At 41.8% G+C, this 14,618-nt stretch overlaps 1 protein-coding gene across 10 annotated transcripts in view; it reads right to left on the bottom strand.

Moving 5' to 3' along the window:
- Window positions 1–14,618, bottom strand: part of dmd (dystrophin) — a 1,939,431-nt gene that overhangs the window by 1,095,068 nt on the left and 829,745 nt on the right. For all 10 annotated transcript variants that reach the window (XM_059968142.1, XM_059968139.1, XM_059968147.1 and 7 more), the window contains 3 exons: window positions 12,517–12,699; window positions 11,725–11,859; window positions 9,013–9,162 (listed from right to left, as the gene is read on the bottom strand). In XM_059968142.1, the coding sequence (XP_059824125.1) occupies window positions 9,013–9,162; window positions 11,725–11,859; window positions 12,517–12,699 (468 nt within the window). The remainder of the gene's footprint in view (window positions 1–9,012; window positions 9,163–11,724; window positions 11,860–12,516; window positions 12,700–14,618) is intronic.

Here is a 14,618-nt window from a genome sequence, read left to right as displayed (position 1 = left end):
CTACCCCCCCCCCCCCCCATTCAATATGATCAAGACTGATTTCTGCTGGCATCAACCTCTTTTGTGCAAGCTCTGAATTCTTTGAAATTCCAAATACTTATCCATCTCCTTCTAATAATCTGGCCTTCTTTAGCCAATTAGCTTTACATCTGTAGTCAGGAAAATGCTCCTCAGTGCAGATGGGACTCGGCTACTGACAGAGAAAAATCAGATTTTGGAGAGATGGGCTGAACACTTCAACCAGGTCCTCAACTGCCCTGCCGAAATCAATGATGAGGCCATTGCTCGCCTACCTCAGGTGGAGATCAACCTGGACCTTGACAACCTCCCCACAGAAGCAGTCAGAAAAGCCATCAGGCAACTTTCTTGTGGCAAAGCACCAGGATCAGATGCAATCCCTGCTGAAGTCTACAAAGCAGGAGCCCCATTCATGATGCAGAAGCTGACTGAGCTCTTCCAGTCTATGTGGAACGAAGGAAAGGTCCCGCAACAGCTGAAATATGCCAGCATAGTCCACATCTACAAGAGGAAAGGCAACTGCCAGTCTTGTGACAAACATTGAGGCATCTCCTTCCTGTCCATAGCTGGGAAGATCTTGGCTCGCATCCTGCTTAATCTCCTTCTCCAAAACCTTGAGCAAGGTCTCCTCCCAGAAAGCCAGCGTGGCTTCTGTGCCCAGCGTGGAACTGTCGACATGATGTTTGCTGCACGCCAACTCCAGGAAAAATGTCAAGAGCAGCACAGCGACCTCTTTACGACCTTCGTCGATCTGACCAAGGCATTTGATACGGTCAGCAGAGATGGCTTATGGAAGATACTGGAGAAGTTTGGCTGCCCTAGCAGGTTCATCTCGATTGTTCGGCAGTTCCACGATGGCATGATGGGGAAAGTTTTGGATGATAGTGACGAGTCAGAAGCCTTCCCAGTGACAAACAGTGTGGATCAAGGATGTGTTCTTGCCCCTATACTCTTTAGCATGGTCTTCTCTGCTATGCTGAATGACGCCTTCTGCGATTGTCAGGATGGTATACACGTCAGATACAGGAATGGCGGTGGGCTATTCAACCTCCGGCGTCTACAGGCTGTTACAATGGTGAAGGAGACCGTCGTCAGAGACTTCTTATTTGCTGATGATTGCGCCCTCAATGCCAGCACAGAGCAGAAGATGCAGCAAGAAATGGACTGCTTCTCACGAGCCTGTGACAACTTCGGACTTACAATCAGCGCCAAAAAGACAGAAGTTATGTACCAGCCCGCACCCGGAAAGCCCTACCAGGAACCACACATCACAGTAAAGGGGCAGAAGCTACTGGCAGTCGACAGCTTTACTTATCTGTGCAGTACTCTATCACAAGCAGTGAACATAGATGCAGAGATCAGCAACAGAATTGCCAAAGCCAGTGCCGCCTTTGGGAGACTCCATGAGAATGTATGGGAGCAAAGAGGCCTCAGCCTTACCACCAAAGGGAAGGTCTACCGAGCAGTGGTTCTCACCACCCTCCTCTATGCCAACAAGACCTGGACTGTCTACAGCACTCATGCTAAACAGCTCAACCACTTCCACTTGAGCTGCCTCCGCAGACTTCTCCACGTACGATGGCAGGAGAAAGTCCTAGACACAGAGGTCCTGGAGCAGGCTAGCACCCACAGCGTCTACACCCTCCTACAGAAAGCCCAAGCCAGATGGGCTGGCCATGTCATCAGGATATCTGACAGTCGACTACCAAAACAGCTGCTGTATGGAGAGCTGAGCCAGGGCAAGTGTTCAGTTAGAGGGCAGAAGAAACGTTTCAAAGACCACCTCAAAGTGTCCCTCAAAGACCTCAACATCAATCCCAGTGGCTGGGAATTGCTTGCTCTGGACCGCCCAACCTGGTGGAGCAGGACCACTAAAGGAGCGTATGCAGCAGAAATCAGACGCACTGCAGAGGCTCAGAGGAAACGCGTCGCGTGCAAGGCTCGAGCTACCTCCACTTCCACTGCAGCACCTACCCTCATGTGTCCCACATGCGGGCGAGCTTTCAGGGCCCAGATTGGCCTCACCAGTCACCTCCAGACCCACAGTCACAAACCCTCCACCTGACAGAAGTCGTGGTCCTCTTCGACTCCAAAGGACAAACAACAACAACAAGGGACAAAATACTGAGACATCTGGATAGAAATGGTTTCATCATAGATTCAGGAAGGGCAGTCCTGTTCAATAAACTTGCTGAAGTTCTTTGAGGAAAAGTGAATGCAACACGTGGATGCTGTATACTTGGATTTCCGAAAAGATGAAATTTAAAAGACTTTTCCAGAAGTTAAGGATGCATGACATTGGGGTAATGTATCAGCAAGGACAAAGGATTGGCTAACTAAAAGTTCACAGAGTTGAAAGAAATAGGTGTTTCCGTGGTTGCACTGGCAGGTGTGTGGGATCCTGCAGGGATTGGATCTGTGCCAAGAACAATGCCTATAAACAGTATTCACCCCCTTTGGAAGTTATCACGTTTCTTTGTTTTACAATACTGAATCACAATGGATTTTTTTGACACTGATCAACAGAAAACTCCTCCGTGTCAAAGTCAAAATAGATCTCTACAAAGTCATCTAAATTGATTACAAATATAAAACACAAAATATTCACCCCTTCAAGTCAGTATTTAGTAAATGCACCTTTGGCAGCAATTACAGCCTTGATTCTCTGTGGATAGATCTCTATCAGCTTTGCACATTTGGACACTGCAATTTTCCTCATTCTTCTTTACAAAACTGCTTAAACTTTGTCAGTTTGCACAGGGATCATGCGTGAACAATCCTTTTCAAGTCCAGCCACAAATTCTCAATTGGATTGAGGTCTGGACTCTGATTTGGCCACTCCAGGACATTAAATTTGTTGTTTTTAAGCCATTCCTGTGTAGCTTTGGCTTTATGCTTCGGGTCATTGTCTTGCTAGAAGACAAATCTTTTCTGAAGTCACTGTTCTCTTGCAGACTGCATCAGGCTTTCCCCCAGGATTTCCCTGTATTTCGCTGCATTCATTTTACCCTCTACATTCACAAGCCTTCCAGGGCCTGATGCAGCCACCACCATCCTTCACATTGTGTTTTTGATGATTGGCTGTGTTTGGCTTACACCAAACATCATGTTTAGTCTAATAGCCAAAAGGTCAATTTTGGTTTCATCAGACCATACAACCTTCTTCCAGTGACTTCAAAGTCTCCCACATGCCTTCTGGCAAGTTCTAGTCAAGTTATCACGTAAGGTTTTTTTCCCAACGGTGGCTTGTTCTTTCCCACTGTCCCATAAGGTTGCAATTGGTGAAGTGCCTTGCAACAGTTGTGTGTGCAATCTCTCCCATCTCAGCCACTCCTCCAGAGTTGGCATAGGTTTTGTGGTGGCCTACCACACTAGTCCCCTTCTTGCACAGTCACTCAGTTTTAGAGGATGGCCTGTTAAAGGCAGATTTACAGCTGTGTAATATACTTGCCATTTCTTGATGATTGACTTAACTGTGCTCAAATGGATATTCAGTGACTTGGAAACTTTCAAGTATCCATCTCCTGGCTTGTTCTTTTCAATAACCTTTTCACAGAGTTTCTTGGAATGTTCTTTTGTCTTCATGTTGTAGTTTTCACCAGGATACTGACTCACCAGCAGTTGGACCTTTCAGATTCATGTGTACTTTTACTACATTCAATTGAAACACCTTGATTACACACGGTGATTTCCATTTAACTAATTGTGTGACTTCTAAAGCCACTGGCTGCACCATTGATTTGGTGTGTCATATTAAAGGGAGTGAATACTTATGCAATCAAATATTTTGTGTTTTATATTTGTTATTGATTATAAGGATCTGTTTTCACTTTGATACGAGTCTTTTTCTGTTGATCAGTCTCAAATTAAAACCACTGTAATTCAATGTCATAAAATTTCCAAGGGGGGGGGGGGGTGGTGGGTGGTGAATAGTTTTATACGCACTGTAAATAGGTTAAGTTACTAGGCAAAGATCTTCCAGATGGGAGCACAACGCTCGTAAATGTGAAGTCATCCACTCTGGAAGGAAACATTGGTCAAGAACCATTAGTCACTTGCCATTCAGGATGAGTTAGTAAATTGGGCTCAACACTGGCTTTGCGGGAGAAGCCAGAGAGTGGTAATAGAAGGATGCCTCTCTAACTGGAGGCCTATGACTAATGGTGTGTCACTGGGGTTGCTACTGTTGTTTGGCATCTATATCGACAATCTCAATAAAAGAGCAAAGTGTATCAGCAGTATGTGGATGAGATCAAGAGTGGGCTCATAGCAGACTGTGAAAGAGGCAATCAAAATTTCAGCATCTATGACCTGTTTAAAAACTGGGCTGCAAAATGGCAGATGGAACTTAAGGTAATCGAGTTTAACGTGTAGCACTTTGGGAGGACCAGCCAGAATAGGCGGTACGGCACTGAGGAATGTGGTAAAACAGAAGGATCTGGAAATACAGATCCAAAGTTCCTTGAAAATGGCATCCCGAGTAGATAGGGTCATGAAGAGAGCTTTTAGCACATCGACTTTCATGAATCAGGGTACGAAGTATACGAGTTTGAATATTATGTTGAAGTTGTATAAGATGTTGGTGTGGCCAGGTTTGGAATAATCTAGCAGTAATGGTCACCTGCCTGTAGGAAAGAATAATAAAATAGAAAGAATACAGAGAAAATTTACAAGGGTTTCAGCAGGACTTGAGGACATGATTAAAAAAAGGAAAGGTTGATGAGCTAGGGCATTTTTCCCTGGAGCACAGGGGAACGAGGGTAGACAAGCAGGCTTTTTCCATTGAGGTAGGATGAGACTAGATCTAGAGGTCATAAGCTAAGAGTAAAAGGTGAAATATTGAAGGGGAACCTGAGGGAGAACTTCTTTACTCAGAGGAGATACAAGTCTGGAACTAGCTGCTGGTGGAAATGTTGGATATAGGTTCGAATGCAACATTCAAGAGAAATTTGGATAACTACATGGATGGGAGGGGTACAGAGAGCTGTGGTTCATGTGCAGTATAATGGGATGAAGCAGAATAACATTTCAGCACAGGCTGGATGGGCTGAAGGACCTGTTTCAGTGTTGGTCTACAGGGCTCTATGCCTACACAGCACAAGGAATCTGGCTGGAGAGTCTGGGAGCAATTTAGAAGGCACAGGATAGATCTATCCCAAAGAAGAAACAGTATTCTAAAGGGAGGATGACGGAACCATGGCTGACAAGTGAAGTCAAAGCCAAAGATTTGGAAGTTTTTGAAAGCCAACAGAAAGGAACTAAAAAAAGTCATAAAGAAGGAAAAGATAGAATATGAAGGTAAGCTAGCCAATAATATTGAAGAGGATACCAACGGTTTCTTCAGCTATATAGAAAGTAAAAGAGAGGCGAGAATAGATAGCGGACTGCTGGAAAATGATGCTGGAGGAGTAGTAATGGGGAACAATGGAATTGGAAGATGAACTGAATAAGTATTTTGCACCAGTCTTCACCGTGGAAGACACAAGCAGTCTGCTGGAAGTTCAAGAGTATGCAGCGGGGGCAGAAGTAAGAGAAGTTGCCATTACTAGGGAGAAGGAGCTTGGGAAACAGAAAGGTCTGAAGATAAGGTACCTGAAGCAGATGGTCTACAGCCCGGGGTTTGGAAGAAAGTGGCTGAAGTGATTGTGGAGGCTAATGATCTTTGTAATGATCTTTCAAGAATCAATTGATTCTGGCATGGTTCCAGAATAATGGAAAATGGAGAATGTTTCTTCACTCTTCAAGAAATGAGAGAGGCAGAAGTAAGTAAATTATTGGCCATATAGCCTGACCTTAGTGGTTCTTAAGAAGTTGGAGCTGATTGTGAAGGATGAAGTTTCGGGATACTTGGAGGTATGTGACGATAAGGCTAAAGTCATCGTGATTCCCTTAAGGGAAAACATTACCTGAAAAACCTGTTGGATAGAAAATGCAGAATCGGTGGCTGTTGTGTACTTGGATTTTTAGAAGACCTTTGACATGTTGCCAAACAGGTGGCTGTTTAACAAGTTTAGAGCCCTGGTACTACAGGAACAATATCACCGTGGATACACATTGGCTGATTGGCAGGAGGCAAAAAGTGTGAAGAAAAGAAGCCATTTCCAGTTGGCTGCCTGAGACTAGTGATGTTCCACAGGGGTTAGTATTGGGATTGTTTTTTTTTAATGTTACGTCAATGATTTTGATGACAGAAATGATGCTTTTTGGCCATTTTTTGGATGATACGAAGATAGGTCAAGGGACAAGTGATATAGAGGAAGCAGAGACTACAGAAGTAGAATTTGCAAAGAAGTGCTAGGTAAAATACAGTGTCAGGAAGCATATGGTCATGCACTTTGGAAGAAGAAATAAAAGTGTTCACTATTTTTCAAAATGGAGAGAAAATTCAAAAAATCAGAGGTGCAGAGGAACTGGAGAGTCCTCATGCAAGATGCCCTAAAGGTTAATTTGCAGGTAGAATCAGTGCTGAGCATGGCAAATGCAATGTTAGCATTCACTTTGAGAGAGCTTAGAATATAAAAGCAAGGTTGTAATGCTGAGGCTTTGTAAGGAACTGGTCAGGCCTCATTTGGAGTATTGTGCACAGTTTTGGGCCTCTCATCTAAGAACAGATGTGCTGACATTGGACGGAGTTCAAAGGAGGGTCATAAGAATGATACCTATTTTGAAAACCTTATCATATAGGAGCGTTTGATGACTCTGGAATTCAGAAGAATGTGGCGACCTCATTGAAGCCTATCAATAGAGTGGATGTGGAGAAGATTGTTTCCTACAGTGGCAGAGTTTAACACTAGAGGACACAGCCTCAGAACAGAGGGACATCCATTTCTTTAGCCAGACTGTGGAGTTGTGGAGCTGTGGAGGTCAAGTCACTGGGTATATTTAAGGAAGTGGTTGATAGATTCTTGAATAGTTACGGCATGAAGAGATACGGGGAGAAGGTAGGAGATTAGGGCCGACAGGGAAATAGATTAAGTGGCAGAGCATATTCGATAGGCCAAATGGCCTAATTCTGCTACTCTGTCTTATGGACACAAAATAGTTTGTTAGAAAAATAAACAAATATTGCCAAAGAAAAGGAATAATGAGTTCAGGTACCATTCAGATATTTGATAGTGAAGGGGAAGAAGCTGTTTCTGATTCATTGAATGTGGATCTTCAAACTGTATATTCTCTCCAATGAGAGCAACGAGAAGAGGGCACATGCCAGATGGTGAGGGTCCTTAATGACGAATACCACCTTCTTGAGACACTGCCTCTTTAAGATGTCCTCGATGGTGCGTTGGGTTGTCTCTGCAAATTTTTTTCCACAAAATTTAATCACTAAAATTGGTCAAATTATGCTATATGGGAATTTTACTGCATAGAATTGTAATTCATCAAGCAGAGGAAAAAGCTTCCAAAGTTCCACTCTCAGCTTGTGTCTATTTAAAGCACTAATCAAGAGAATTGATTAATCCATTAAAAAGACTCCTGCAATGTTTGCGACCTAATTAAGAGAATCTGGTGGCACGAGAATCCTGATGCATACATAATAGGAGGGGCCCAAAACCACACAGGAACTAATTACTTGTACTTCAAGCTTATTTCACAGAGGCCAGTGCTCAATGCCTTAGGATAATAAAACCTCTAAACTCGACTAAATCTTTCACCCAGTGAATAACCTGAATACTTGCAATCTTTTACTCTTCTTCAGATATACAGATGATGATAATTTACACCCGCTGTGGATTAGAAATGCAACAACAGAGCCAGAATGACACAGGTATTTTTGTTTGTCTGAAGCTGTTACTATGCACTTGCAATAGTTTACATACTATACAATACTGTCCAATGTTCCATCTAAGGTGCACACATATGCATGGACACACATCTTTTGCTACTTGTGCAGAAAGGAATGGCAACTGCACACAAAAAGTTGTCTCCCTCTACCTTTGGCATGTTCAGTATATCTCATGATCATGCGCATTTACTTTTCCGGTTTTTCTAATGTGGATGGTTGACAATGTGGAGTTTGCGATGATTTAGAGATCTAGAAAACCTACAGCACAATACAGGTCCTTTGGCCCACAAAGTTGTACCGAACATGTCCCTACCTTATAAATTACTAGGGTTACCCATAGCCCTCAATTTTTCTAAGCTCCATGTACCTATCCAACAGTCTCTTGAAAGACCCTATCGTATCCATCTCCACCACCATTGCCAGCAGCCCATTCCACACATTATTTGTCTGAAGATTTTAGAATTGACTTATTTATACTGTTCTTATTGAAGAAATTATTGATTCACTATGTCAAATTCCAAAGAAGCAAAGGATGTGAAGTGCAAAAGAACTGCTGGTTCATTTAAAGCAGAATGGCTTAAAGAAACAGTAGAAACTGCTACACCGAAAGCTCATGAGGCCAGCAACGTGCAGCTATGAGAAATATTTATGTACAATACAGAAACTGGTGTTACCTGCATGTATTGTCATGATGCAAAAGTTGCTGGAGAATTTGCAAGTTGGAAGGAGAGATATTTGGAAACTTGACTTTTTGAAGCAAATCATTTATGGTCAGTGTGCAAAGGCTCCAGTGAGAAAATCCTCCATTACTCACAACTGGCTTGCTACATATTTTTTTTTATGAGAGTGCGGATGAACGAGAGCAAAAATGAACAAACCCAAAGTTCTCCTTGGGATGACAGTGTTTTGCTAGCTGTTAAAATGATTACCTCTTATATATAAAATTCAGTATGCACACATGTTGTTGTCACTGGGCAAAAAAAATTGCATAGCACGAGATTTTTGTGCACACTGGTGATTACAAATTAGAAGGAACACTGATACTGTCATCCAAACAAAGTGCACAAACATTTCATTGAAGAAAACTGACATCGTAAGTCTTTCTGAAATGCTTACTTTGCTTGATTTGGACCAAGTGTCAGAAGGTTCTAACAAAACTATCATGTAATAATTATGAAGTCATTTGAATCCACAGTGTGCATTTGTCTCACCTGTTGTAACATCTCTTCCCAGCGAGTATTGAATGTTTCCAGCTTTTCATTGATCAACTCATCCAGAATTTCACCATCAGTCAGTGTCTGTGCCAGCTCACGGATTTGATTCTGATTATCATCTGGGTGACGCATAACATTTTCCAGGGACTGAGAAGAAGCAATGGAAGGAGTATAGTTTTGAGTATATCTTTAATGAGGTGAATTATGTTAATATTTAAATTTCAACCTGATGCAAGGCCAAAACACATCAAAAAGTGTTAATGTCATCAGACAAATCACATAGAGAATTACAGCAGAGAAACGGGGCCTTTAACCCATCTAGTCCAACAGCAATGAAACCTGAATTGCACGGTGCAGTGCCACTTAGTTCCATCTCAAATCCCAGCAACGTCCCTGTAAATTTTCTCTGTACTTTCAATCTTATTGAAAGCCTTCCTGTAGGTAAGTTACCAGACTGCACACAATACTCCAAATTATGTCTCCGCAATATCTTCAACAGAACACCCCAATTCATACACTTAATATTCTGATTTATAAAAGCCAACATGCCAAAAACTCTCAACTTGTGACGCCAATTTCCAGGAATTATGGATCATATTCATAGATCCCTCTGTTCTGCCACACTCTTCGGTGCCCTGCCATTCAGTGTGCAAGTCCTACCTTGGATTGTCCTCCCACAGTGCAACATCTCGCCCTTGGCGGCATTAAATTCTATCTGCCTTTTCTCAGCCCATTTTCCAGCAGGACCATATCCCAATGCCCCAAAAGCTACCACACACCAGTCCTAGTGATCTCCACAAATTTGCTGATCCAGTTTACCACATTATCATCCAGAGTGTTAATATAGATGACAAACAGTGATGCACCGAGCACCAATCTCTGCAGCACTCCACTAGTCAGAGAAGCAACCATCTGCTACCACTCCCTGGCTTCTCCTGCGAAGGCAACATTGAATCCAATTCACAACTTTGTGGCTGAACCTTCTTAATCAGCCTCTTATGCAGAACTTTGTCAAAGGCCTTGCTAAAGTTTATCAACAACTAATAATTTGATAATAGCTGACATCAGGATACAAATACTTGAAATGACAAAATATTTCAAATGGAAAATGGACAGAATGAAATGGCATTGCACCATGCAATTCAGGTTCCATTGATAATAAGTCCCACTTCACAGCAAGACGAAAGGAAATACAGTACCTTGCAGGTGACTATGTATGCTGACCTATCCATAAATAGCAAGTTAAAAAATAATCCATTACCCATCCATCTGGAAGCCTCACGTACATGAACACATCACAGTCAATTCAGTGAACCTGTCATATCTAACTGACTGTGTATCAAAAAAATTCCATCTCTAGGCTTTGTCAAGTAAGTGCATGAATGATGTTAATTTTCGTTAGCGATAAATGATGAACTTCGGCTCACTTTTTCAAAAAATGTTTTAGTCAGGTTTAACTGAGCACATTTAAATTAAGAATCATATTGTGCAATGTTGCTTGCACCAACTATTTTCAAATGTATGAATGAATGCTGTGATCATCAAGTCAATGTATTACTTTTGGCTTGAGTAAAAGTTTAAGAGCAGAAAAAGCACTAATATTCCAAATTGCTGCCTCAAAGATAAACATCTTAATAAAAGATTTTCTGGGGTTCAGAACAGCAAATATGGACAATGCAAGGGAGCTTACACAGCTTCATACAGGGAGTATGATGGGTGACCGAACTGACCTAGAGGGAGCTAATGGGTGACCTTGTAGCGCCTCATTTCCTAGTGTATCCGAACCGACTCACAATTAGATAGCCTACGGGGGTTTGCGAGCACAGAGCTTTGGAGCCTCTTCGCCATGGGGGGCCGGTTGACAGAGGCTTAAAAGTGAGGCTGAAGTTTTCGAATAAAGTTTTTCCTTCGACTGCAGTTACCGACTCCGTGTCGTAATTTTAGCGCTGCTTGTAGCACACCGCTACAACCTAACTGACTTCTAAACTGAACTCAACAGTCCTCAAGATATTTCTACCAAGATATTGGTTCCATTGTTTGCTGTCCTAACAACTTCAAATTATTTTATACATCATCATCAGCTTACATTTCATAATTGGTAGAATGTACACTTATTCTGAAGTAAGCTGACATCAATATTTGCAATTGTTTCTTGAGAATAGTCCATTATTAAGGACCTCCAGCACCCAGGGCACCGGGGGGGGAGGGGAGGGGGAGAGAGGGTGGGAGAGAAGCGGAGGGGGTGGGTGCGACGGCAAGGGAGGGATTTCTCTTTCCACAGATGCTGTCTGTCATTTTATGTTTAAATTATCAACACTTGTATATTATTTTTGCTATTATTTTTTCCCCTGCAGTTTTATTTTTGTAAAACAGAATGGGAGCCTAATTATTTAAATACTAAAGTTAATGCGTCACTGTTTCAGGAGCTCAAACTGATGAGTCAGGATACATTTTTTGAAGAAGCAAAGACCTACATTAAAACAAAGTAATTCTTCAGCAGTGTGGGGGGGAAATGATTTTTAAATGTTTTACCACTCAACTTTTAAAAACATCAATGTTACTGAAAAAGGATGAACTGCAAACCATTGTAAATGTTAACAACTTGATGTGAATACTAATGCAATTTCTAAAGACTATATATATTTTTCATCATTTTTCAATGAAAGTGAGATGAAGGTTTTATGCAAGTCTGCCGGCCCAATTACTTACATCAAGTGCCTCAGAGATCTCTTCAGCACCTCCCTGAAGGTTTTCTGTTTCTTTGAGTTTAAGCTCCAGTTCATCAAGCCATAGATTTTCTGCCTCCAGATAAGACAGTAATTCACACCAGCATGACCACACCTCCTGAAAATCAATGTCGGCATTCCAAGATTCGAAGTGAAGAGAAAATTAAACATTACACACAATAAGCAACAACATGTAGGGATCCCTTACTGAATTGTAAAGTGCTTTCTAAAGGTATGTAAATATTCTTTTAAAATACAGAACGGCAATCAAATGTGTTAATAAATACAGTTGCACTTTGAGTCTGGGTCAAGTCTCCACTTTACAGTACAATGGCTTGCCATCATAGTGATAATACAGGCTTTTGTATGTGATTTAAAATTAGACCAACCTTCAGAAGGAGTTTTAATTTACTTTAACTAGCTAATGAACACAACTGTTTTCAGCCTCCCCCCTTCTCCCCTTGTGCACCGTTAACAACAATAAAAGTCCCCCTAGGTATAGGGCATTTTATTGTAGCAGATAAAGACATCCATATGACTAATTAATTCAGGCAGTAATGCTCTCCCAACTATTTTCATTAACTTTGGAAAAAGTTCCCACGGCAGCAACTTGGCAGTAAAGTTCCTTTCAAATACACAAAGTGTTTCTGTATCAAGTATTACCAAGATGCTATCTTTCATGCTATTTCATAAACACAGTCACTAACTGTCCAAGGTCACAATATTTTTAGTGCCCTGCTCTATCAAATAGCCTCTGAAAATCCAAGGAACAGACCTCAAGAGTCTTGCATTTTCTATTCAGTCTGCTGCAGAGCCGCTGGTAATTGCCCGTCAGCACGTCCAGCTCAGACTTCAAAGCTTCATGGGCTGCAGGTGGAGCCTTTGTTATGAAATTATTAACAGCATCACTCAGGAGTTTCACCTTCATCTCCTTCTGGGTAACTTCTTCCTTGGCTTGCTATAAAATGAAGAGCAGAACACTACAAAAATGATTGTACTTTGTAAGATTTCTTTCTCAAAACCTACCCCGCAATAAAATACAGGAGAGGAGAAACATGTCCATTTTTACTGTACTCCAAACCAACTGCATGTTTAGAAACTTGTTCCTGATCTATTGTAGGGCTTTATTACATTTACTGTATGAAGTCTGCTGATCGATTATTGGAGATTACATAAATAGATGTTTCAAAAGCTCTCACTTAACCAATAGATTTTAAACAATCAAGCCATTTCTTCAGAAAGCCTGCCAATTATTCTTGAGATGCTGGTTGTAAAGAATGACCAGGAGTCACTAGCCTCGCCAGAGAGCTTAAGAACAAAAAGCTGCTCGTACACCATTTAACGGGAACTGTTCCATAGTTTATTCAAGAAACAAACTCCGTAAAATTGAGATTTGAGTAAAACAAGGGAACAGTTCAATCGCACATCAAGTTTGTTGCAGGTTTGAAATAATGGAATTTCACGAAACGTAAATTTAGGTAAGGATTAGAAATTGATTTCTCACTTAAGATCCACTTCCATTGGGAATCTTCAAAACAATAACTCTATACAACAGTTATGATCAGTTATTACATAACAACTGCAACACGTATAGTGAATAAGCTTCTATCACTGGGCAATTAAAAAATACAGAATCTCAGTTCAATATAAATATTCATGTAATCTATTTTTAAATATTGGAGACCAGCAACTTTTTAAAAACTTGCCAGGAAAGACCAAGCATTTAGAAGCAGAGAACATAGAAAACCTACAGGACAATACAAGCACTTCAGCCCACAAAGCTGTGCCGAACACGTCCTTACCTGAGAAATTACCTAGGGTTACCCATAGCCCTCTATTTTTCTGAGCTCCATATACCTGTCCAGGAGTCCCTTGAAGGACCCTACTGTATCCGCCTCCACTACCACCACCGGCAGCCCATTCCACTCACTCACCACTCTCTGAGTAAAAAACTTACCCCGATATCTCCTCTATACCTATTTCCAAGCACCTTAAAACTGTGCCTTCTCGTGTTAGCCATTTCAGCCCTGGGAAATTGCCTCTGACTATCCACACAATCAATGCCTCTCATCATCTTATACACCTCACTTCTCATCCTCCGTCGCTCCAAGGGAAAATAGCCGAGTTTATTCAACCTATTCTCATAAGGCATGCTCTCCAATCCAGGCAACGTCTTTGTAAATCTCCTCTGCACCCTTTCTATGGTTTCCATATCCTTCCCATAGTGAGGTGACCAGAACTGAGCACAGTACTCCAAGTGTGGTCTGACCAGGCTTGTATAAAGCTGCAATATTAACTCTCAACTCCTAAACTCAATCCCATGATTGATGAAGGCTAATGTACTGTATGCCTTCTTAACCACAGAGTCAACCTGTGCAGCAGCTTTGAGTGCCCTATGGACTCGGTCTCCCTCTGATCCTCCACACTGCCAAGAGTCTTAACATAATACTATATTCTACCATCACATTTGACCTATCAGAATTAACCACCTCACACTTATCTGGGTTGAACTCCATCTGCCACTTCTCAACCCAGTTTTGCACCATATCAATGTCCCACTGTAACCTCTGACAGCCCTCTACACTATCCACACATCCCCAACCTTTGTGTCATCAGCAAATTTACAAACCCATCCCTCCACTTCTTCATCCAGGTCATTAATAAAAATCACAAAGAGTAGGGGTCTCAGAACAGATCCCTGAGACACACCACTGGTCACCGACCTCCATGCAGAATATGACCCATCTACAACCACCTTTTGTCTTCTGTGAGCAAGCAAATTCTGGATCCACAAAGCAACGTCCCCTTGGATCCCATGCCTCCTTACTTTCTCAATAAGCCTTGCATGAGGTAGCTTGTCAAACCTCATTGTCTACC

This window comes from Hypanus sabinus, chromosome 4, assembly GCF_030144855.1.
Source record: "Hypanus sabinus isolate sHypSab1 chromosome 4, sHypSab1.hap1, whole genome shotgun sequence".
In the NCBI taxonomy this organism is placed as follows: Eukaryota; Metazoa; Chordata; class Chondrichthyes; order Myliobatiformes; family Dasyatidae; genus Hypanus; species Hypanus sabinus.
Note: the sequence above shows the minus strand (reverse complement) of the source record. Positions and strands in the feature narration are given on the sequence as shown.